General features: G+C 39.9%; 2 protein-coding genes across 3 annotated transcripts; both read right to left on the minus strand.

The window, feature by feature from the left end:
• Positions 1-2,364: 2,364 nt before the first annotated feature.
• LOC110042596 (uncharacterized) lies at positions 2,365-25,914 on the minus strand. Of its 2 annotated transcripts, none has more exons than XM_089275287.1 (23): positions 25,699-25,914; positions 24,241-24,298; positions 23,728-23,823; positions 23,004-23,060; positions 22,333-22,514; positions 21,560-21,705; positions 20,639-20,795; positions 19,888-19,936; positions 18,525-18,567; positions 17,875-17,992; positions 17,320-17,368; positions 15,742-16,983; positions 15,232-15,324; positions 13,539-14,042; positions 13,356-13,406; positions 12,241-12,901; positions 11,784-11,809; positions 10,663-10,716; positions 10,165-10,288; positions 9,572-9,668; positions 9,165-9,238; positions 4,317-4,431; positions 2,365-3,913 (listed from the first exon to the last, which is right to left on the minus strand). In XM_089275287.1, the coding sequence occupies exons 1-23, from the start codon at positions 25,806-25,808 to the stop codon at positions 3,829-3,831; spliced, it is 4,191 nt and encodes a 1,396-aa protein (XP_089131413.1). In that variant the 5' UTR covers positions 25,809-25,914; the 3' UTR covers positions 2,365-3,828. The 2 variants fall into 2 exon arrangements, with proteins under 2 accessions (XP_089131413.1, XP_089131412.1); XM_089275286.1 differs by having other exon boundaries at positions 20,639-20,798.
• Positions 4,408-9,158, minus strand: LOC149102055 (substance-K receptor-like). The gene has a single exon (XM_089275289.1). The coding sequence runs from the start codon at positions 7,686-7,688 to the stop codon at positions 6,540-6,542; it is 1,149 nt and encodes a 382-aa protein (XP_089131415.1). The 5' UTR covers positions 7,689-9,158; the 3' UTR covers positions 4,408-6,539.
• Position 25,915: the final 1 nt, after the last annotated feature.

Genomic DNA, 25,915 nt, shown 5'->3' on the forward strand with positions numbered 1-25,915 from the left:
TCAGCCAAACAGCCTGGTTCCCAGGGTCTTATCTTTTCCGCCCTCGAAACGAGGTTGAAGAGTCGGCACAAGATTTAGGGTTGTTTTGAAATGGTTACAACTACTTTGCAAAATCTATTCCAATAGATATCTTGTATCTTAACTACGTCGAAACATGTTGTTGTCTTGCTTATTGCTTTTCATGAGTGACAACCCTATAAAAACAACGTATGTGTGAGTGTTGATGTCAAACTGAAAACGTCGGGCAGACTTTTGTATTCGTTTGCACTGATGTTTATTTTAACTAATGTCGTGTTAATCTTTACCCAAGTGTTTTTTTTTTTTTTTTAATGATTTTGCCTCCACTACTCTTTAGGACACACATCGTGATTAAATTGGGCGCGTTGGACGAAAAGCCCGAAGAATCAGCAGGTGGGAAAAAATAAGGGAACTTTTGCCCCCGACCAAGGCAGTGGTGCCACCCTTGAGGGTCTTATAGGGTATCCTAATTAAACGTAGTGTACACAAATGAAGTAAATTACAGTGATGTACTAAAATAGCAGCACTAAAGGAATATAAACAATCGGAAAGTAACGTTCGTGCAAAACCAAGGAAAGGAAAAACGAACTTTACAACTTCACACGTTGAAGGCTGACCAAAGAATGTCTCACCCTGCTAACGGCAACTTATTTCAAATCCTAATCCCGCTGAACGCCGCGCACCTCGAGCCCGCCCCCAGCCCTCTGCTCCGTGCCGGAAAAATAGTAATTTATGCTAGTTTGAGATTATCACAATAGACCAATTTCAATATATTAAAATTCAGCCTAACACAATAGACCTCAGCACGAGGCTCCGGGGAATAAACCCCACAAACTCTGTAGTTATTCCCTGGAGCCTCGTGCTGAGGTCTATTGTTTTAGGCTGAATTTTTATACATCGAAATTGGCCTATTAACTAATTTCCGTGTCACACCGTTGTGCACAATGTAATATTAGCACCGCATTGATCAAAACTTCCAGCAAAATTCCAGTGATAGTATAGCTGGTTTTCACATGACGTCACCAAAATTCGAACTACAAAACTATTGATCTTCCTGAGATTTTACTTAAATGATGTATAAGAGCAGCTGAAAACTAATATTCATACAAATTCTCGCCCCGAATGGGTTCTTGGTTTTGTGATACACTACGCTTGAATTTTTAGGCTTTTGCGTGACGCGGCATCTACATGACTGCCTAGAGAGCTGTCATGATGGTTAAAAAAGTGACTTATTTCGGGGAACTTGGCTATCTGAACAGTTCATGTCTTGCAAAAAGTATTATTTTAATGTTTTAGAGTTCCTCGAGGGATAAATTCACGCTTTTGTAGCAAAACTCAGTGACAGATGTTTCTGTTGGTTTCCGGCCGCCATGTTGGTGCCCATGCGGATGGGCACCAGCATGGCGTCTCCACACAAATCTCTATAAATTTGGGTAAAAAATTTTTCCGCACATCTCGTATAAGAAAAATTGCTGGGACCAGAACTTTGGCGAGAGTCTTTGCATATTTACCTTCTTTCATTTCCCAGGTTCTGGACTTTATCTATTGACCGGTTTTGATTTTTATTTTGATCTATTTTGAATTGCGTGACACTGAAAACCAGCAATTTTTTCGATTCCTTACAAAAGCCATCTTAGTCGCAAATTGGGGCAGTTTTGGTGGCTGTGGCTGAACCGGACTATTTAATGATTAGATTACGGGTTCGAAACATCTATTTCACGTGATAGTTGATGAGGGCGCAACCAAAACTTTTATTATCTAAATCCTCTTTAGACACTTCTAAAACAAAAAGCAGCCTCCGTCATTTTGCTACATCGCACACTGCTAGGCTACTCACTATCCACAACACGGTAGGTAGTGAGTAATGTAACAGCATTCATGTTAGAAGAAAGCACGCTCGTGGATTGATCGGCTAATTGAGCATTGTCGATACTCAGGCCTTCAAAGACAAGCACTGCCCTCGAGCATGCGTCTGGCCCTAAACTGAAAATTGTGAAGAAAAGAGTGTAATGGCATAAACACTAGCCGCGTATCCTGCAGCGAAAAAGTTGCGAAGTTTGAAATATTAAAACGAATAAATGAAACAACGAAAACAAAACAACAACCACAACAACAAGAAAAGACAAGTTGAGGCCAGAAATGAAGCTAGCCAAATGTATTGTTCGCGTAGAATTTTGAATTTAAGCAAGACTGAATAGAATCAAGAATGTGTGAAATTCATATTTCTATCGACCAAGGGGGCATAGCTGTTGCCTGTGGGGCGCTTTCCTTAGTCTGCGTATTAAATAGGGATATATTGTTTGCTCATTCGCCTAGCGCCCAGAACAAAACACGAGAGTAGCAATCTCCAAAAATTCATTTTCTTTAATTGAACTTTCCTATTTTAAATTGAACGAATACTACACTTCTTACAAGCAATGGGCAATTTTCCTATTAAAATGCCTAAATATATAATTTTGATCCAAAACGCCTTATTCCCGATCGAATCTGATTCGACATCATTGCTGTATTTTTTTTTTTTTTTTAAATTTAATGTAGCGGAACTGCTGTCTAACTAGTCCAAAACTCAACCGGTCGATAGCAGAATACTACAACACATCCAACAGAACTCAACATATTTTATCAGTAGCCTTGTCTTCTTCGTAGGTGTTGCTTTAGTAGTCAACGTTTTCCGTCACGCAACGTGACGGCTTAAGAAACGGCTACGAAAAAGGCTAGGAAAGGGAGTAAGAAAAACAATTATTTTTTCTTTCTTCTTGTTAAACGACTCATGAGGAATAACTGCCTGCTAGTTCTGTGTAACTTAACATTTGTTGCTATCACTAAAGTGACAAGGTCATAAACTGGACTGATCGAAACTATATCAACGGCGGTCAATAAAGTCATCTTGTAAACGTTACGTATGCCGGAAAATTCTCTTGGGTGATCTCTCTCTATTTTAAATATGGATATTGTTCTTCTGGCTTCAAATTCTACGCCTTTAACCAAGGGAAGGAAGACTCTCTGTCTTTCACTAAATAAACCTCACGATACTTTGTTCAGCCAATCAAAGTACGTTTAGTATCTTGTTTATCTCATTAAAATAAAAATAGTAATAGTGGTCATTCTCGCTTGTGTTTCGGAAACAGAAGAGCCAAAATTAAAAGGAGATCAAACTGTTCTTTATGCATTGTTGCTATAAAAATAAAATAACTCTAGCTTTGATTTATCGTTGAAAGTAACGCTTTAACTCGCTGTTTAACAGGTGAATTCATCCAAGAGAATAGGGCAAATGCTTTTCAATTTGTTTTCTGCAAAACAAAATTCATTTAATTTAACAGTCGCATACCAACGTATAAACAGCTTTCAAATCAACGGCAGATGCGACTACCATCGGACCATTTGGTTTTAAGTAGCCTGGATAATCCTTTGTCTCTGTTCGCACGCTGCTTTCGTCTCCAGCTGGTAAAACCATTGGTCCTCGGATTCGACTTCCGTGTAGTCTCTTACACTCGGAGTTGAATATTCGCGCGAAAATCAGAACCAATGCAACCTATCACGTGGATCCCAAGACCTTAATGTTGAAGTTGCGACTCCGACCTCAAATAAAACTGCACCAGCTGGTCTCTATTGTTCACAACAGAAACTAGGAAATCTCTTCAGCGGAGGACGAAATGAAGGCGCGGGGAGACACGTCTGTTTGTTTAGGTTAGACTTTTACGGGTGTAGTAATGCTGTTCTCCCTAACGAACCCCTTCCCTACCCAAAGATGAGATCTCCTCTTGATGACTTGGAGAATGATAATGAGGAAACACATGAAAAACTTCCATTTTACTGAAGGACACATTCATTCCTGTCTTTTGGCATCCTTGCGCTGTCGATCACTTTCTGCACATGCAGGGCATCCTTCTCGGCCCTGAATTAAAAAAAAGTGAACAAACAATTAATTAGGAGAGAGAAGTTCATCATGTGACGGGCAAGGATAACGTCAAATTCTAAATCCTTGAGGTCATGGGTTCGAACCTCGTCGGTGAGTCAGGTTTTCTCTTTGCTCTACACTCGTAATATGATGAATGTTGCACGTTGCATCCTTGTCACTTCATTACTGAGCTTAAAATTTACCACCTTTCTTCATTGATCTCCATCAATGAATGGAGTAATTTAATGTGAACTGTCCAAAATAGAGTCGAACAACTTAGTTCACCTGGTGCTTGAGAAACCAGCAATCACATTATCTCGTCTTCTTTAATACGTACACCCAGGCCTGTCCCTTTGCTGTCCATATTAAAGAAGACCATTGCAAACGTTCAGTGACTTACTGTTGAAGTTGCGAATCCTCGAACTGTACCAGCTGGTCTCTTTTGTTCACGACAGACACAAGCTGCTCTATCAATTCCACTTCCCTCTCTCTTTGCTCGTCTGTTTTCTGATAGTCTGCAACAATGGGAAAAAATTAAGTTATATAGATCATCGTCAAGGACTTGGGGAATCACTGCAGTGCAGCGCATTGCAGTAGATCAGCAATCTGTTCGTATCTCTCCACATGGATTTGAGAAGCGAGAAATAAAAATAATAACCACGAAAAAACTGCAAGCGAAGCGAGAAAAAAGGTTGTGTCTATTGGATAAGCCTCCCGGGCAGTCTTTATATACGCTATTAAGCATTGATTGTGTTTATTTGGTAGCCTAATTACAGTATGTTCTAATAACTACTTCTGAATCATGAGGCTGTAGGGACAGCTGATCACTTGCAGCACTGACTAAACTTCAATCGTTTTAAACAAGCTTCAAAAATGTCATTAGAGTCGTATTTAAAGAAAGGGAACACACTCATTGAGAAAATTAGACAATTGCAAGTGATTAACTAGAGGACACCGGGCGAACTCGCTACATGTACCAACAATGCCCTTGATATTCCTATTCCACCAATCACAGCTAACAAACGTCTTGCAAAGTGTTCAATTATCAAACGCTGGGCTGTGATTGGAGGATTTCGATCCAATAGGAATGACTAATGGAACCAACTGCAAATTATAAATGTGGATTGCACTCGGTGAAGGAGTCGGCTGAAGAGATGTTCCGTCTTTTCCATACAGCTCTCCGAATCTCAATGCTTCTTCAGTTATGGTGACCTCGTGCTTCTGTTTCAAAGCGAGTTCTCGAGCAAAACATTTTATATGAAAATGAATTTGATTTACATGAAAATGAACCTGTAAGGGGAACACATTTTCATATGAATGGTTTTCGACAGATATTCGCTCGGGCACAGAGGAAAAAGACAACTCGGAAATAGCCTATTTATCTCCGCCGTGAATCATTTGTGTACAGCTGTTAGCTAGCAGACCAGTGTTCCTTTTGTAACAAGAAAGAAAAGCAGCCTTTATCGAATAAAGACAACCTTAGTCTTTTGATACGTTGTTTTGCGAGTTACTTTATTTCCTACACTGACAACGTATTATCGCCAGCTACATCAACTTTAAAATAGGCTGATCATTTCAAGACTAAGAAAAAACTTAAAAACACTTGATAACAAGTGATTTAAAGCTTATTCAAAATTTCGCAGTCATAGTCTAGAAAATTTTACAGTTTCATCCCGGAAGAAAAAAACCTATTTGACACAATCGACCCGAACAGTTAGATTTGGAACGACAAGGAACCAATCGTATATCGTTAACCTTTATATTTTGGAATAGCCCAGGAAAGAAGTTAAATTCAAGTTTTAAGATCACTTATTGCCGAAATGTAGCGGGAAAATTCAACTATGAAAGGTTATCTCATGTAAAAGTGTAAAATGTAATTTCTGTTGTGAATGTAATTTTTATTTACCACGAAAGACGGAAGAACTGTGATGAACCCATCATAAAGTGTTCGTGCACCGAGATCGAATTAGAATTTGCAGTGTTGGTTGATGTTGAAGGAGGACAACCGGCGCGCGCGGGAAAAAACCCTGAGAGCAAGGCGAAAACCGAGAAAAAACGCAACGCACTTCTGACTCTGGGACTAAGATTCGAACCCGGGCCACACTGGTCCTTTAAGGGCCATTGGGTTTTCAGTTACTACTGTTCTGTGTTACCCTCGATAAATAAAGTTGATTACTATTATTATTATTACTGGTGAGAAGCGAACGCTCTAACTACTGTACCATCCCTTCCTTAACCTTTCAGACATCTGAGACATTTTAGAGACATATAAAAGACATTTAAGAGATAAAAGCCACATAAAAGACATTTAAGAGGGTGAAATCGAAACAGATTCACTCTGTGCGATAAAAGGCAACCCTCCCCCCCCCCCCAAAAAAAAGCCATTTTACCTTTCGTTATCTACACTCAGTTTTACAAACCACCATGAACAATGAGGCGAATTCAAGTTAAAACTAAAACTGAAAAATCATCCGTACAAACCAGTATTTGCTACATTTGTACCTGAGTTATTGACAAGTTCAATGTTTAACTATGTACATGACAAGCTAACAGTTGAAACGCCCCGATTCCCTTAACGCTTTGTTCATAGCTACTGTCAATTCTGATGTGCACGATAGCAGTTCTAAATGCTTTTTCTTCTGTTATTCGTTGACCGTTCTGGATTCAGATACGGACAGAAATCTCTATCGGACAGGGACATCGACCTAGCGGATGTAAGGCCGATGGGGTGTTCTATGGTTTCAATTTGAACAACTTCGGCTATGTCTGTCCCGCTAAGAGAGCGTCCTTGGCCTGTTTGTCCCAGAGAGGTTTCACTTTCTTCATGCCCATGACCACACAAAGTCCCTTTCAGTTCCTTTACTTTTGATGTGAAGCTGTGGACTCGAGTCAAAAACACGTACGGATTGAGCGAACTTGGAATCGAAAGGCAAATCATCACAGCAAAAGCTGCTAAATGCGTTTGTCTTCCGTCGTCTTCTAACCCGAATCCAACGACACCTTGTATTAGCAACGGCACGAAACACGCGACGCACATGAAAGTCACAATAAGGATTGTGTACAAGGCCTTACGTCGAATTCGTGCCATCGGCGAGTTTCCATTTTGGCCCTGTGCTGGTAAAACATGTGCAGTTCTTCGAAGTCTTGTCAAAGACAAAACGGCAAAGATAATGATCAAAAAAATGCAGGCACAGACAACAAGTCGCAAGAGAAATGAAGATAAAGTTCGAGAATAGGCACGTCTATAGCTTACGACTGATACACTGCCTAGATCTATTTTGTAAAGTGGAAAATACAAGAGTACAGTTAGTGAAACATTAACTATCCACTTGACTACAATAACAAGAAGCAGTTTTGTTTTCGATTTCTTTGCCTTGTAAAGGACAGGCCAACACACCGCCAAATATCTGTCCGTCATCTGCAGTGCCATGGTGGAGAGAGAAAGAAGAGAGAACAAGGAGTGAAGCAACGACACAGTCCACGCAAATGCCCTGTTACGAAAAATGGAGTAGTTCAACACGACGTAACAGATGGCAAAAGGAATGTTGACGACGCTGTTGAAGAAATCAACGACCGACAAGTCGACAATCAGATAATTTGGCACGTTTCGAAGCGTTTTGTGACGGATAAACAAGAAGATGACCAAACCATTTCCAGCAATGGCCAGTAACGCGAGTAGAGCGTACAGGCTGGACTGCGAGAGGACCACGTACAAACTGCTACCATGAATAGTCCCAGTGTAATCACTGCTGTTTGCTGGCAATGAAACCATTCTGAATCTAGAAACGCTGATGTTAGCTTCTTTAGGTGAGAGATGACCGCGAATCGAAGCGTCACTGAGTGAAATACTCCGGGTCGTTTAGTTTATCGCCAAACTTGTGCCAAACAAATGCGTTGAAACGACTTGAACAATAGTGCGTAGCTTTAAGCTTATAGACAAAGAAATCACTTCATTTCAAGGAAAGCTGCCGTTTTGCAGATGTTCCTAATGCTAAATGCTAAACTTTCTTTAGTAATAAACCTTACCTTGGATTTTGCGTTGTAATTAGTAAGAACATGATTCTTTTGAGAGATAAAAGATAGGAAATCCTTCACAACCTACATTGAATCAATTGTGAATGCAGTCTGGAACGGTAATGATGTTACTGACAATGCATCCAGGATATTAAAAGAGTAAAGAAATTTCACCTGTAAGGGCCGAGTTCATACTAAAGACAAGAAATCTGTACAAGACAGGTTTCCCGTAAGTGACAAATTTCTCGTCCTGATGTTTAAACTCGACGAAACGAGTTTTTGAGGAGAAACTTGTCCAAATTTACCCGCTTATTTTCCGCCTGAGTCGAGGACTTTTGGCTTCTACTAGACGAGAAAGCCGTCGAGACGCGTCACGAAGTCACACATAAACGGTCTTCTGGCCAAGTTTCGGGAGAAGATTTCATCAGAAAGCGTCCCTAGCAAGTGAAATGATCACTGGGATCAAGAGGACGAGTTAAAACAAACAAACAAACAAACAAACTAACTAACTAACTAACTAACTAAAAAAAACAAAAGAGGTTCGAAAATGGCAGCCGCGCTCAGATTCGACCCAGACCCTGAGCAGGTCAGTTAAAAAGAGGCTTGGTTCCTGGAATGGTTAATTCTCTTTTTCTGCACGCCATTTTTTCGTTTAAAAGAAAGTCATCCTGCTCGGTGCCATTAAAGACTCTCGGCATCTCACTCAGTCAGCAAAACAACACGGTTAGTTCTACAACGCAACGTAGACTGACCCAGGTTCATGTCCTAGTACGGGACCACGTGCGAACCAACGCAGTAAGGATTGTATGTTGATAACAGGCAGCATACTAAACCACCAGGGATTTAAGAACAATTCGAACATTCCTCCAACTTCTTTAATGATATATTAAGCCGCTAAGACACAAAAAAGCGTACTGAGGTTTGCACGAGGGTCGGTAAAATAGTAAATCGTTATCGACCAATCGAGGCATGCGATGGCTGGCCCATTAAACTTAACACTTTTACTTCTTTTGAAACAGTGATTTGCATGATGACTGTCGTGATAATCAAAATTAGCACGCCACTACTCACGAGCTATCACTGGTACTAACTTGCAATAAAATGAAGGATTACTGTAGATCTAAGATTTTAACTCACAAAATGCGTTTCGTAGATGTAGTGCTGGAATTTAAAGTAAGTTATTCAACCGACGGCCAACTATTAAAAAAATAAACATTTCCAACAGTTCACTAACCTTCCGTCTCTAAAAGGGCTCGTAACTCTCGCTGAAGCATATTGTGACTTCGTTCCAAGTCTTGTTCGTTTTTACTGCGGTAAGAGAGACAAAACAGATAAGACAGTATATTGCGTAAATAGCCATTGGCCGTTGCAGTTCCATCTCCTGTTCCTCGTTGCAGTAGGAGTAACCTGACTCAGAATCAGTCTACCAATTAAAGAGAATACAAACAGCCTGCTAGACCGTGCACAACCCGTCTCGCAGAAGCTAGAAACGAGGCGAGGAAATTAAAAATTCTTTTCCAACCACTTTGCTGATTTCGAGCGACCATTTTCTGTCTCATACTTTGGCAAGTAGTAAAAATACAGCCTGCTTATACTGTCCCTGGTTGGATACTGAAGCATTTAAATCAAAAGTAAACTTACACTAAATTCAGTTCACCCTGTCTTCTGACCAGCTCGTTTTTCTTGTTCACCAGTACGAACCAGTCCTGCATCAGTTTCTCCTGTTCTTCTTCACAACCTGTGTTACATAAGGTAAAAGGTAAAGTCTGCATACGAGCAAAGTGACCCATCAGGCCGGAGCTTATCCCGGTTTCTGTAGCATAAAGCGACTAGGAGTATTTCTACTCCCCCCTGGATGGGATACTAGTCCATCGCAAGGGTTACCCCGAGCATTAAATTCGCCGGTACCCATCTATACACCTGGGTGGAGAGAGGCACTGTGAGAGTAAAGTGTCTTGCCGTCCGAGCCGGAGACAAGCTCCACCCACTTTAGAACCCACCCTGCTTGTTTGTCTACCCTCAGTCGTTTCGGTCAATAAGACCAGTTTTTTGGCGGCACAGTAACGATCAGACGAACACATTATTTCAGTAAACAGTGTAGGTATTCTTGCACCATGCTAAAGGTTTTGACTAACCGCATAGATCTTCACCTGTTAAAGACATCTATTGCACCGCCTGTCTAACCAACCATGAGATGCTCATATCACCATATTGTATAAAATACGAAATTTCACCTTTACACCCCATTGCTCGACGTAGCTCCGTCTCGAGTTTTTCTCCGACTTTGTCCAAAGCTTCTTGCTGTTCTTCAAGTACTTTTAACTCTTCGCGGACGTACTCAGAAGTGTCTTGAAACTCCTTCAAAATAGAACAACTGGTTAACTGTTGAAATCTTTAACACAAAGCAGATTTCAGCGAGCAGGTTATGAAACACTGAACACTTGATCATCTTACCAGGGCAGAGACGGTAATTAAACGAAAACAACAACAACAAAAAAATGATAGTAATAGCAAATGAGTAATTAGCTGCCTTTCTTACTATTTTTAGACTCAATGGTCACTGGCCTCAATCGTCAGCTGACAAAGATTTCAACTGAAAAGACCAAATTTGTAACAGCTAGGACAAACACCTACATTTGGAAGATTCAAGATTTCAGCTTTAAGTGCTGTAACGCTGTTAACTATGTTACGCCGGATTAGAGATGAACAAACTAAACACAAAAACAACTAACTTGTGTTAGGTCCTCGGAGTCCTGGTCTCCACCATCTAATATCGAGTCTTCATTCTACACAAAAACAAAAAAGTCAAGTTTATAAACAAAATGAATATAGGACGTATGCTGGTTAAAGAAATCACGAGGGACTACGGAACGGAGAGAGATTGGGGGAAAAGGAAAGGCTGTGAATGGTACGCCACTACCGCGGGTGATTCGCCGTCTCACTTCCCTCGAGGGCTCTCTTGTTCGCCGTAATAAAAATATACAGTATTGGTCAACTACCATCACTTCATCGCTCTTTCAGAAACGAACAGTGCGGTTTAGGGTATTACACAACCTGCACCACAGAAATGATGCTGAAGTTCTCAGTTCATCAGGAGCTGGAGGACCAGTGGAGGAATCGAAAATAATTGGAACACCAAGTAACAATATTAACGAAACACGGACAAAAGAGTCATGAAAATATATGCCTCCTTAAAAAGAACCGACTGTCAATCCACCACATATCAATTTGACGTAAACAAAACGAAGCCCTTAAAGATATCACACGAAATGTACTCGCCCTACAGGAAATATTATTAAAAGTCCCCTTATAATATTTCCTGTAAGGCGAGATATTACACGAAATATACTCGCCCAACAGTGAAATATTATTAAAAGTCCCCTAATGAACTGATAAATTGAGACCGCACTGTTCGTTTCTGAAAGAGCGATGAAGAGATCGTAGTTGACCAATACTGTATATTTTTATTACGGCAAACAAGGGACCCCTCGAGGGAAGTGAGACGGCGATTCACCAGCGGTAGTGCCGTACCATTCACAGCCTTACCTTAAATCTTACATCTTAAAAGATTTGAGTACGAGTGCGACGTCGAGTACGAGTACGACTTTTCAATTCTAGTTTGCAGGCTTCACATCCTCAAATCACATACCCATTTCATCCCATGAGCTGCACTCTCTATCTAAAACCACGATGAAGAGCGAGGGCTCTGGGAACGTCACTGGTTTGAAATTAGAAAATCCTACTCGTACGTAATCTCGTACTCGTAGTCCAATCTAAAGGTCTCTATTAATTGCGGGAAGTGAAAACAGAACCGACAAATGAAGGAAATATAGATCAATACCATCATTCCTACCTTAGCTTGGCCATCTGTCGTGTCGCCTGCAATGCCAGCAGAAAAGAAGATCAGCAGAATCAACAATGACAATTTTCAAATAAAACAAATTACAAGGTGACAAAGGAGAAAAAATAAAGGTGGAGGGGCAGCGCTTGCCTGCGTACTTCGTGAGTTAGCTTACAGCCGTCTCCAGGCTCACAGGCTGATCGTATGAACGGCGAACGATTTGAAGAATCATACCTCGGTTAGGAAACAATCTCCTTAAAATGCCGTATCTCGAACCTAAGGGCATACATCAACCTCATACAAATGGAATGAAAAGAGATGAAACTGAGCAGCAGTCGAAATCCGTACTGACAAGGTTATAGTGCACTGCTTTACTTGGTTCAAAAAATTGTAAGACGCTTAAAATTTAAATGATTAAGCATATTTTATACTAGATATTTAACTGTATTGTTTTTGTGACATTTCTCACCTTTTCCTGTTTCCGCGCTGTCCTGTTCATCATTTTGCTGTGTTCGGACGGGTGGTACCTCAAATACGTCAAAGTTCATTTTCCTACTCTCAACATAGTCACGCAGACCCGCGTTCGGACCGCGTGCTTTAGACCGTGTCGGAGGTGTGGGGCTTGGACTACCTTTCACACCATTTACAGCTGGGTATGTTGAAGTATTAAAACCAGACATTTTCCCTTTTCCTTCCTCTGACGCACCGGCACTCCGCGCTTCAACTGTGTCCGTTTCCTGATCGACATTTTCAGAAGTACGCGATTTGTTCTCCTTTTTTCCTTGATTCAAAATCTGCCTTATTCGCTGTAGTTCGTCGCTTTCTTTGAAGCCCGCCTTGTCCGGCGCGGACTTGGCGTCCTTCTCTGTGGATAACTTTCGTTTTTGTGAGTCATTTTCTTTATCTTTGAGTTTTAAAGGACGATGCTGTAAATTCTTGTTCCCAACAGGTTTCTGATCATTGCTGGTAGCGTCAGGATTAGGCGCATCACTGTCGACTTCCTGATCTTTTCGCTCACCTCTTGTTTGTTCCGGCGAGTTAGTCGCCTTTTGAGCCTTCTCTCTCGCAATTGCATTTTGGACCATCATGTGGGCTTTCTCGGTGGCCTTTTTCCTTTTCTGCAGTTCTTCCTAAAGTCAGAAAGGAAAATAAAACATCTCAATTTACAGTCCGCGCACGAGGCCGGCTCTCTTATATGTAACTGCTTGCACGCTGTCTTCCCTGCCGCATGAGTTGTTGAGTGAGAGCAAAGCCCAGATTAAGTTAAGACTTTCTCCTATGTTTCTTGTTGTGATTAGACGGGAGCTTTTCGCTGTCGCACAGTTTTCTGTCTTCCCAAAAGAAAGATTACTGATGAGCTTAAGCGGAATGTCTCAGAATTTATAAGACGTCGATTATCATCGCTTAATTAAAAAGCATCTACGGGCGTTTTACGGCTGTCAAGAGAAGACTGCATGCATTTTAAGGCCACTTTACCCACCAGTCATCTACTTTTACTTCCATGTATAACTATTATCATAGTTTGCAGATATATAGGAATAGATATAAATGTTTCGTGTTTAAGTTAACAGAACGCGAACTAACCTTTCGTTGTCTCAGAGCTTCTTTCTTTCTCATAGCATCCTGTTCGTCAACCTAACATGAGTATATGAAATTAGTTTGGATCCATGTGATTTACACATCGCACCGTAACACAACATAGTTAAACGTGAACAAGAAACAATCTAACTCCCGTCGAAAAGCTTTTCACAGACTTTTTCTCGTTACCTTAGCTTTTTCTTGTGCACTAACTTCGCTCTGTGTTGAGCCTGTTGTCGCTTTATCAGCGGCCGTTTTGGCGATTTCCGCCACTCGTTCCCTGGGCAATGCACCGCTAGCCCCAGCCTTTTTGCGTGCGTCCATCAGCACTTGACGCGCAAGTAGCTTAATATCAACCTGATTAGCTCCATCACTACTAGAAACTTTATGAGCTGTCCCTGGAGATCTACTACCACTGCTGTCAGATTTTCCATTGGTATCGCCTGCAGCGGGAGATATTTTTCTACTTGGTGAGCCCTCCGCATTGGAACTAGCCGGCTGTCCATCATTGTCATCAGTGGCGGCTCTGTCCGTTGACGCGCCGCTCCTCCACTCGTCAAAAGAAGGGATAAGGGGTGGTCGTCTCGGTGGAGCAGGGGCGGCTCTTTTCGGGCCTTTTTTGGCGGGGGAGGTCTGAGGGCTTGCTTGTTCACCAGTTCCTGGCGTTGTTGGTTTTGTCGCTCGCCTACGTCTCTGCGGAAACAGATCAGAACAGGGATTGTTTGGAAGAGACGTCACGACACGTAATAGTTGACATTCCAACTTTATTTACCGCAGTTTGATTTTTTGGGGGATGGGGGGGGGGGGGGGTGAGGGGGAAGGGGGAAAAGAACTTAAAAAGTGTTGAAACACCTTACTGTAGGAGACTTTCCTCTCGCTGTACCTCTCGCCCTGATGTATACATGGGCATCATCAAGTTACTATCTACGGAAGCCTAACAAAATGCTCGAGAGGGAAGGAGGGAGACTGGGGACATCCTAGTATCCCACCGGGCACTAGCCTGTCCCAGGCGTAACCCAGCGGTAGAAATAATACTCTTTGACACTTCATGGTACAGAAACTAGACTTAATTACAAGTTTCTTCAGTCACTTCCCTCAGATTTGAGATCGACATGTAATGAATTCAACAAACCATCGAGGCAATGTGCTGAGGTAGTATGGGCTGTATTTGAATCCAAATTAAAGAAAGGTACAACCCTTGTTCACCAAATTCGATCGTTGTGTACTATATTAATCGTATGCACGCGAGAAATCTCAGTCAATGTTTTCACTGGGGAAACGGCTGGTTCTAAAGGGTTTGAACGTTACTTAACAAGATCTTACGATGCAAGTTTGCTTTAGTGAGGTTACACCGTGTACACGTAAAAGTTTCCTGCTACTACAGATCAACTGACCAGTGAACGAGAATATCGACGAATGCAATCATAATCTGTGATACTTCAAAAGAAGGTTTCAAAGATCACAGCCTGGCAGGTTGTTAAACTAAAAACAATAGGGAGTTTAAGAAACCACGACGGCGACGCCGAGGACAACGTTGATTAAAAACTGAATTTATATTTTATCTACGAATCTTGAGATAATCTGAAGTCATTTGTTTTGTTTCTCACTGTCAGAACTAGCACGAAACTAAATTTGAAACCCAGCAATAAAATTGAAATAGAAATTTAAAAAAATTAGCCGTTGTAGTTCACGTCCTCCAGACAACGCAGAATTTGGTCATTTTACGTTGTTGTTTTGCAGAAGGCGGCAAAGAAATGTACCAAGAATTATAACGCACGTGCACAGCCATTTCACTGCTCACTAAACCTTTTGTTTACCGAAGTTCGCGTTGCCGTTGCCGTCGTGGTTTTCTTAAATTCCCTAATAACGGTTTAACCCTTACAGGTGTAGCATCATCGGGAAGCCTTTGAGTCCAGGGATCATCTGATGGCCGTGCTGCTGGAGGGGGCGGGGCTCGCCTCTTCTTGTATGTCTCCTATCAGAGGAAAAATGTTACAAAATAGCTTTGCTTCAACTGATATAGAGTTTGACAGTAAACAAGTCATGACCGAATAGAATAAAACTCTACGAAATCGTCCCGAAACAAAATGAGAGAAATTTCTTACCCAGGTTTTCAAAGGAGTCTTTGTCACCATACATTACGCCTCATTTTGACTACGTTCAAATAAGTTTCGAATTTCAGATTGGCAGAAAGCTACTACTTCTAGTCCTCCCTGGAAGAAAATCCCCAAAGAAGTAACCAAAAAAACAAAACAAAAAACAAAAAAGAACAGAGAAAATTGCGATTACGAGAATGATCAACCGCGAACCAAGCTCAATTTTTTTCTGAATGTTCCATGAGCTGTTATAAAACGGAGGCGCGATAAAACAGCAACATCACCGGCAAACTTACCACAGGCTTTGGCAAGGTAGATTCGGCCTCTTTGTTAACTTTGCCTCTACTTTCCGCGCTGGATTTTCTTGTCGAACTCTCCACTTTGCTAGTATCTATCGCACCAACATCACCACTTATACTTTCATCATCGTCATTTTCATCATCAAACGGATTGTAACTCTTTACCGTCGATGCTGACGAAGTTTCCTTATCTTTACCTTCGTTATATTCAGTCCTTTTTGAGCTTTCATCAACTTCCGTCGTTTCTAAATCATCATCATCTTCAAACGGATTAAAATCGTGCGGGTACGAAACCCTTCTCTTGACCACGCCGGAAGGTTTCTTCGCAGTTTTTTGATCTACAACCTTTTCAGTTTGTACCGTGCCTTCAGCATCGTCATTATCATCGTCGAAAGGATTATATCCTTGTTTAGGTTCTGTGTTATTTAATTTTTTCTGAGAATCATCATCTGCAACATCGACTTCATCATCATCATCATCGTCATCAAAGGGATTGTAACCTTTGTTTGATTTCGAGGAAGAATCAGATTCCTTGCTTACTACAGCTTCTTCTTTTTCGTCGTCATCAAAGGGATTAGATCCTTTCGATTCACTTTTGTCTTTGTCATCAACGATATCGAGTGTTTTTGAGTTTGCATCGACGCTGGAACCGGTATTAGTGATGTTATGGAGCCTTGGAGGTTTAGGAGGTGGTTTCATATTACTTTTAACAAGAACATCATTTCTTTTACCAGCAGCCTCCTGCAATGTATCTTTGTTTTCTTCAGTTGTGCTCGGAGATTTCGACTCATCGTCTTGCTCGCTACTTCTTCCTCTCTGCTTGGAGTCACCCAAACTGGTGGCAGGGGGATCTGCTGGCTGTTCTGGCGTGGAATCAGTATCATTCAGCGACTCTTCATCATCAAGAAATGGGTTGTACCCTTCCTCGATTTCTTTGGCAGTAGACTCCTTACTACTGACACTGTTGTCAATGTCTGCCCCATGGGTGTCATCTGGGTCTTTAGGCTCCTCATCATAAGCCGTGACTATCACCTGAGGTGGGGCAGGTAGTAGACGCTGTGTTGTGGGTGATGACACCAGGCTGAGAGGGCTCGGAGGTAGTGGTTGCGATCGAGTAAAGTGAGTCCTGATCTGAAACACATAGGTCATAACAGAGAGCTTGTCCGGATTGGGTGAAAACATCATCTGCATTGGATCCAGCAGCCGCGTAATGCCCAGCTTCTCGAAGGCGGTAAACGCCTATTAGAAAACAAGGGAATACAAGTTATTTTACACCTACACTTCCGAGAGTGTTCAAGTTCATAGTTAAAAGAAATTGTGTTACTTTATTCCAAACGATTTTATTGTTACAAAGTATCAAAAAACAATCAGCAGCAGATGGAAGTACTGGCCCTGAAGCATTCAAAAGAATGGCTACACATTACACGTACTACAGTCAAAGACTTCGAAGTTAAAACTACTTTGTACAACCAAGTAAACAGCAAGACGAATAGATAACGCTATTTTTCAACAAAAGGCTTCCAATAAAATCACAAAAGGTTCAAATTAAAGCAAACGTCATACTTAAGTTCTTACCAGCTTGTTGTTTTCTTTAATGTTTTGTGGGTCAAGAGACGTAAAGTCACTGCAAATGAGAATACCACAAACCTGATTTAACCACGCGGAGCACTTTAAATAATAAAATATCATAGTTGATTTAATCTCTAATTATCAAATGTTGAGTACTCAGGTGAAGATGGCATGGTCATGTGCTTAGGTTTGGCAGCAGAAATGAGTGCTGTGCAGCCCTGACAGACTTGGACAGCAGTACGTAAAAGGGCAAGATGGAATATGAGGCACGCAGAAGCGTCAAATGATGGTGGACAAAAAGAAAGAGAAGCCCTGGAAAGCAAGTTCTGGAATGAAGTACTTAATACATGCAGAATGGAAGGCTGAAAACAAGAAGGAAAAATGCTTTCCTTGTACAATGCCACTTAAGGGACTTGTAATCTAAAATTTCTAAGCCCTCCTGCCAAAGCCAGGAAAATAACCGAGATGCACTGTCTTAATGGTAAGACATGTTACGCATTTATGTGCACTTAGAATTCAAGAGCAAATCTTGATCGCCTGTGCCTATTGGTATTGGCTTACATTTGGTCAGGATGGAAGTGGTGAAGAACAGCACAAAATGCAAGCCCATCTCTCCAACTTGTAGTCATGTCCCTAACTTTCACTCCACGGTAGCCTTTAGTGCATGACCTCGCCCATTCTGCAGAAAGAAAAAATTAACTGGTATTAATAATCGATTTTCGTATCAAACCCTTAAAGATGTGTTGTCTTCCGCTGGCTGAGGAACGAAAGAAGTTGAAAATGTTCTTCTCACACACGGCTGGGAGTCTGAGGACAAGTGCACGGGGGTTTTCAGGTCACGTGGCTTGTGTAAGGTTCAGTTTTTGTTTTGCCATCTGCCATTGCCTGACATGCCCCACCCATGAAGTATTTTTAGAATGTATTAAGTTGAAGTAAAATTATTCTCTAGCCACTTTTTTGTGTCATTGTAAGACAGCTATGTTGTTTTGTTAATCAAAGTCAGGCTGCATGGTTCGGCTTGGCATGGCTCCCAGCAGTGAGTGAGAAATTTAAATTTCAACTTTAATTTTATTTTCAACTTATGGATTTGACACTAGATTTGATATTACAAGTAGGCTTCTTTGAAAAGCAAAGCTGTAAAGTCACCAATTTTTTCTGATTGGCTTTATCAAATAGATGTCTACAAGTCATTTAATATTAACTGCACTTACTGATCAGTTCAGATTCCATCTTATTCTTGTCTTTCGAACTTTCCTAAAATTATAAATTAAGTTAAACTTTTTTTCATACAGCTACATATATTTTGAGTTACATTATGGTCTGTTGCAATATAGTTATAGTTGTTCTGCTCTGTTCATTTCAGCAGCTTCAGCTACCAGCTCCTGGCTTTGGCTATTTAAGGTAGCAGAGGAGGGAACCTAGCTAACAAAATAATGAGTTTCATTATATAGACACGAGTGTTTTACTGGAAAATACACCACTCTTCAAATTCATGCGAAACCACATCCGGGACTCAGGTGGTGTATTTTGCATATCCTCACTAGTGAAGATATTGATGATTTCACTGATATTGAGTTTGTCTCTTAAATTGTACTTAAATTCGTTGGTGTATGATCGAAACATCTTCGGGTCTTCCTCGAAAGTCTTCAGTAATCTTCGGAAATCTTCGGTAATCTTCGGAAATTTTCGAAAAATGTTTGGTAATTTACGTGTGACTTTCAGTCAAGTTTTGGAAAATTATCAGAAATTGTCGAAAAGTGGTTGGAAATCTTTGGAAAATCATCAAAAATGCCGTCATCAGTATGTCTATATAATAAAAAGAACATTACATGTTAGCTCGAAGATATGAATATTTTAAGTTCTCATGGGAAGAACAATATTTCACTCATTCACTGCACTCACTCGTGAGATATTGCTCTTGCCACTCAAACATAAAATTCATATTTTCTCACCACTGTGTAATATCCTCTATATACTTATATTGTCTCAAAATGAAATTAAGGCTAAAATGATTTTAACCTAGTTTGATTCTCAATTTCCATTTGTCTTCTAACCCTAATTATTCATGATCCATGAAGAATTAGGGTTAAGAGACAAAGGAATTTCATTTTAACCAGAATTCCATTTTGACCTATAACATAAACCGTAAATCCTCGAATTAGCGCCTGCGGTGCTTATTTCAAATTTAGGAGAAGACGGGGGCACTTATTCAAGGGGGCGCTTATTTGAGGGGGCACTCATGGCCACTCATAAAAAGCTGATCCTCAAGTTTAAAGCGCAGCACCATTAGTACTTAACATGTTCAACATGTTCACTTAACATGTTTACAAACTGAAACAATGTACAAAAAAATCTAATACTACATGACGAAAACTATACATCCTTTGTTGTCTCATTACTCGCCCAGAAAATGGGGGGAAGGGGAGGGGGGCACTTATTTGAGGGGGGGTGGTGCTTATTTTAAATTTCGGCCAATAGGAGGGGCGTTTATTTGAAGGGGCACTTATTCAAGGGGGGGGGGGGGGGGAGGGAGTGCTAATTCAGGGATTTAAGGTACATAAAGATCTACATTACCTGAGCACCATCTGACACGTCTGCAGAAACATCTGAGTCAGTACTTAACCTTGGCAAAATAAAAGAGCAGTACTTACAGTAACAATCATGGATTAATTATTACTGCTCTGAAACTTTCAACATACACTGTAGGTAACAAGTACATGTAGTGCTAATAGATTATCTAACAATGGGGGAAATTGTCCTAGACTGAGTACCTGTCTGTGGATCACTGCTTTACACACATGTACATGTACAGAGCAGTTTTTAATCATCATTTGTTTTCCTAGTCATCAGACAAGGCTTGCTAAAACACATTAAAACAAGGCATCTGACAGGATATGGTGGTGCGGATCTGTATAATTTGCTAACATCCGCATCCTCCCCATAATCAGAGCTTTTTGCCGCATAAAACAGAAAAAGTGTTGCATATTAGCAATAAAGCAGCTGCTTAACATTCTGGAGAGATTAATTATTTTGAAGAAGTTTTTCTCTTAAAATAGCGACGAAAACATGCCATTTCGTTCACGACAAATTTCTCTCCTCAACGCATTCCAAACAAATTTAGGCAAAGAGCCTAGAAACTAGTTTTTCATCATTTGATGTAGTGCCTGGTTACTAAGTTAGTTAAGTCTTGACAACTGTATCTATGTCCTTATATGCTTCTTGTTTTTACGCTACTACTATTTGTTGAAAAATATTTACCTGTGAAAATTATATTCATGTAAGCTGAGGGTAAAATCTTACTTAATTTCCACCCACAGTATCTCACCTTTTCATGCCTTCTACTTTCTGAAGATCACTAATCAGGGTCTTGGTATTTTCTCCCAGCGCAGACTTGGACCTTAATCTGCTCCTTTTCTTGCTAGGAACAGGAGAGGCGGTTGGTGATCGAGTCTTAATATCTTCTGCTTCTTGCAACTTGGTAACTGCTTTGATTGAAAATGCCTTGTTAGTTAAGGCTGTTTCATGCATTTTATTAATTGACTGATTGACTGACTGACTGACTGCCTGCCTGCCTGCCTGCCTGCCTGACTGGAGAATTGATTGATTGTATGATTGATTGATTGATTGACTGATTAATTAATTGATAGACTGATTGATTGATAGATAGATTGATTAATTGATTGATTAATTGATTGAGTGGTTGAAACCATTACACCAGTTTTAGACTGGTGTACAACTGTACTTATATGTACACATACATACAAGATTTATATGTCAACCTAAAAAAAGATATTGCCAATTTTGCCTCTAGTTCAAACATATTCTATACATGTAAACACAGAAGATTAAAAGCTCTAGTCCAATTTGCAAGTTTATTTGCTGATTTACTGTATGTGATGATAACCATCCAAAAGCTCTAGTCCAATTTGCATGTTTATTTGCTGATTTATTGTATGTGATGATAACCATCCACAAAAAGCAGCAGCATACCACTTTAGTTCTCAATACATTAAGGCAAAAGAATGCTATCTAGTCAAGGCCACCATAATGGGTAAATGTGGATCATACCGAAGAAACACGAGGAAATTCATTGTCAAACAGGAGGTCTCATATATCCCTGGCAACATGTTTTACAAAATAACTACTGGTGCGAGGACAAAGGCACTACCCTGTAGGAAGCCTGATACAACATGACTCATTCTTTCTAAATGGTGGCCACAAAAGCTTTCACATAAAATACATGTACCTGGTAGTTTTGCATGGCCTTGTGACAAGTTCCGTTTATGTCGTAACCTTGGCGATGGTGCTACTTCCACATCGTCATCATAATCATCTAAGTAGTAGCCATCACCCAAGCTCAACATGCTGCCGATACTGATCATATCATCATCACTGAGGACAGAATAACAAAATTAATTTATTATTAATGCATGCATCAATTATGTACAATGAATTTCTGGTTTTAATTAACAACATTAAATTCAATTCCAGAGAAAATAATAGTAAACTAACTAAAGGCAAAATGAAGGTAATAAAAGAAAGCCACGTGAACATGAAGGCTATTATCATCAATAAAATTAAAGTGGGAACAAAAGGTCACGATGCAACAAAAGTTGTGTCCAATAGCTGGGAGCTAATGGACTTTGCAGTTCCAGGCTAGAGGATTTTATCCTTCACCTGCCTACTGGGCAAGTACAGTTTTCTTCTGGAAAATTCTAAGGAAAACTCAATCTACAGATTAATTAAGTAGATGTATCGCTTCTAGGAGATGAAACTAAAGTTTAATTTTAAGTATTAGCAATCATGCTAGTGAGAACTTTCTGGGTGGTGAGGGATGGGGGTGGGGAGGGGATGTAGAGAGGAGTGGAGGTGACTGTCAGGCTAGTACGTCATACAGTGTAATTACCAGAAAATGAAAGTTAATCAGTTAAATCTCGTCACACATGGACATGTTCAGTTCATGTTATAGCTTCATGCTGAAGTACACTATACTACAGAAGGGTTATAAACAATACTCACGTCGCCATTCCTTCCTTGATCAACACACAGGTCAGGTTAAATTCAAGGGAAGCTGACACCAACTTCCTACTGGCGACTTTCAGGGTTAGTGTGACATCAAAGGTGCGTTTCTCTACACTGACGTAATCAACCATGTTGATAGCACCTGTAGCAATAGCCTTGCGCCTTCCAGTCAGGGACTCCTGTAGTTAAATGAAATGTGAATTAGAGTTTAAGGGGCATTCTGCAGTCTGGGCCGGTCAATAATGAACACCCATTTAAATGGCCACCAAAGGGGCAACAGAAAGTATGTGCAGGAAAAAATACCAGTAAGTACCTGAATTAAATACAGACAAATGCTTTGTTTTATAAGCAGTTTTAAGTAAGGGAAAATGTATCCTGTGAGTCACTGGGACCAAAAACAATGTCTACAAAAAATACTGTCTATATCAAGAGGGGTGTCCAAGCAGACTTTGACTGTATTTACTTGTAGAACCTTCTCTTTAAAGTTTACAATACGTGAAAGTACTAATTTCTGCTTTTAAATAATCCACATGGCAAAGGGCTTGGCACAGTACCACTTTCATGTATGCATGTGCAGTCACGTAATTTAATAGACAGGATAAAATCTAGGCCCTGAAACAGACTGGCCCAGTTAGTGGCCCAACAAATGACTTCACGCAGTAACTTACATCTTCAATAACAAAGGTCCACTCTTTGTCCTCAAACTGGCTATCTGGTTTTGAGTCCTTCACATTAAATAATAGAGATTAATATAATGTACATGTTATGCATGGAGGCATGACTTAAATTCCTGTGGTGCATTCCTTTAACAAAATCCAAGATTGGATTCTTAAATTCGCAAATGGATTTTGCAGTTGAACTTTACTTAGAAACAGATCAATCCAAGATCACACGGATCATGGTGCATCAAAGGAACCAAAGAATCCTTGCCCAGAGTGGAAAAGAAACACAAAATCAGATTTAAGAATCCAATCTTGGATTTTCTTAAAGAAATGCACTCTTAGTTAAGAGAATAACCAAAACTGTACAATAATTATTTTTGTTTATTTCTAACACATTTATCCAATTCTTTTCTCCACCTTTCCTTTGAAATCTGCTTACAGTCAGCTCACAACAACACAAAGGCAATGTCGGCATATCAGTAAAAGAAAGTGGTACAGGGCTGTTGTTGAAAAATTTGACCCTAATCCACGGTTCAGTGAATTTCTGAGTAACACTGTTACATACATGTAACTTCTATAGAATTGTAATGATAAAACATTATGAGTGTTTTGTACAATTGTACATACTTTGTTACAAGCACAGTGCAGGTTTGGCATGTTATACAAACTATTGAATATTTAAATATATAACATGTTTCAGAGTGATCATGCGCTGATTCAGCGGTGTTACCTTGTACAGGGTAACAGTAATGTCTACAGGATCTGGTTCTGGCCAAACAATGATGCCTCGGAATGGGTTGCTGATTCCAGGTTGCCATGGCATTGGCTAAACAAACAGTAAAAACTAGGACCTTAAATTGTCACCTACTACATCCTCTAGTTATATTTAGTTATCGGCATCTGCTGTGCGATTTGTTAGTTTTGGGAATGCGATAGGGCAGTGGAAGATTTTACTGACATAGTCCCTTGTTAATTAACAAATTTCTTTTTAAACTCATACAGGGTATATGTAAATGTAAATAATTTATATTTCTGAATAAATATAAATAAATACATAATACATTGAACAAATTGATACGAATTCAAAGGGAATAGCATTATTGCCTATAAAAAGTGTAGGGTTAAAAGGAAATAAAAAGTATGGTTTGCCAATGCTTGGTCCTGACAACAGAGAATGTTTAACAGGTACAGTACAGGTACCTCCCTGTGATATTTAACTAAGAAATACATGTATTATTTTCACCTTAGTTAGCTTTCTTCTCTTCCGTCTTGTCCATACCACAACAAGTTTGTTGGGCTGCCTGGATTTGAATACGTGAAAAAAAAAAAAAAAAAATCAGTGTTCAATTAATTTTATGCAAAGTTCCTTGCTCTATGGATTCAGTGAATTGAAGATCAGATCAAAAGTTCCTAAGCCCCACAACTGTTTTTCCTGGAAGAATCGAGAGTCAAGGTTTCAACAACATTATGTTGATCAAAACCTAACAATTTCCTTTTATTCCCAACTACTTGTTTACATTGCTTCAACAACAACAACAACTTTATTATGACTTGCATATTTACAAGCTTCCCAACCAAAAATCAGCATTCTGAATTACTTTTTTATTTTGTTCTGAAACAGTTTCAGTCTCAATAAATTTATTGGCGCAGATTTCTGTGCACCAATAAGTTCTTAATCTCTTGATCCAGACTTGCTAATCTTTGTTCCTGATCTCCTCTTGGGCAGAGGTCAGACCTTGAGCTAAAAAAACAAACATTCAACTCAACTAGACAAAGTGGAGGGATTTTTATCAAAAGGTGCTCCTATATGTATAAAACAAACAACTGCCTTGCAAATCAATCCAAGTTTTAAAATAAGCCATATTGAAAGTCTGTTTAGAAAAGGAAAAACAAAGTTGCAAAGAAAATTTTTTCCAATGAGAAGTACAACTACACAGGTGCACATGTACAAATATTCCTTCATATTCATTCTGTACATGTATAACGTCAATAATTACAGAGCAATTAACAGATGAAAAGAATGTGCATTACGTATTGATTCAACACTTATATGGTAATTGCTTTCTGTCAAAAACTTGCACTTTCAATCACGCAAACATCATATTTTAGCCGAAAAGGAGGAAGTTAGAAAAAACTTTCAGTTTCATTGCTTTAATTTCTTTGCACTGAAACATTTCATTGTCGCGATTTCTTCGATCCCGAATTAATTTTTTTAATAAGGATTCCCCATTGAACAGCCATTACATCTACAGCATGGATACCATTAGACGTATAGACTGTAAGGCATAAACTTTGTACACAACGACAAAGATAATATCACGCATCCAAACATTTCAACAGAGGCATGGTCAATTTGTAGGAACAAAAGGATTACTGTATCATAAGCTAAGATATCATGCGCTGACTGGCGATTAAAGCTAAAAGTCAATTCGAAAGTCTTTTCATGCCTCAAAGAACTCTCCATTGCCTTTGATTTTCAAATTTAAGCTTATTTAATCTTGGGTAAACTCCATTGAATCGGGGATGGCACAAAGCGAAAAAAAAAAAAAATTACAGGTTTAGTTTAAGTTTGTAAACAAATTTCCATTTCACACCACCGACACACAAAGTGTTAAGACGTGGTCACAAAAGGGCGTGCTTTTTTCTCCAAAACATATTTGAGCTATATGATTACACTTATGTAGGCCCACAGTCCTCTTACCATTTTCCACCTCTAACACATTCAACAGTTAACGACTGATATGAGGCAGTAAACTGGAATTTTGACGCCTTTTTCCCTACACGTTGTAGTCGTTTCCACACCGAAGTCATCTTCCATTAATTCGGCAGCTGAAGGCCGCTATCGCCCACGACAAACGCCTGCTTCTTTCATCCACCATTGTTGATAACCCATCGAGCACGGCTTTGCGGCCGCGTAT

This window comes from Orbicella faveolata, unplaced genomic scaffold, assembly GCF_042242905.1.
Source record: "Orbicella faveolata isolate gen_17 unplaced genomic scaffold, um_ofav_v1 contig_36, whole genome shotgun sequence".
NCBI lineage: Eukaryota > Metazoa > Cnidaria > Anthozoa > Scleractinia > Merulinidae > Orbicella > Orbicella faveolata.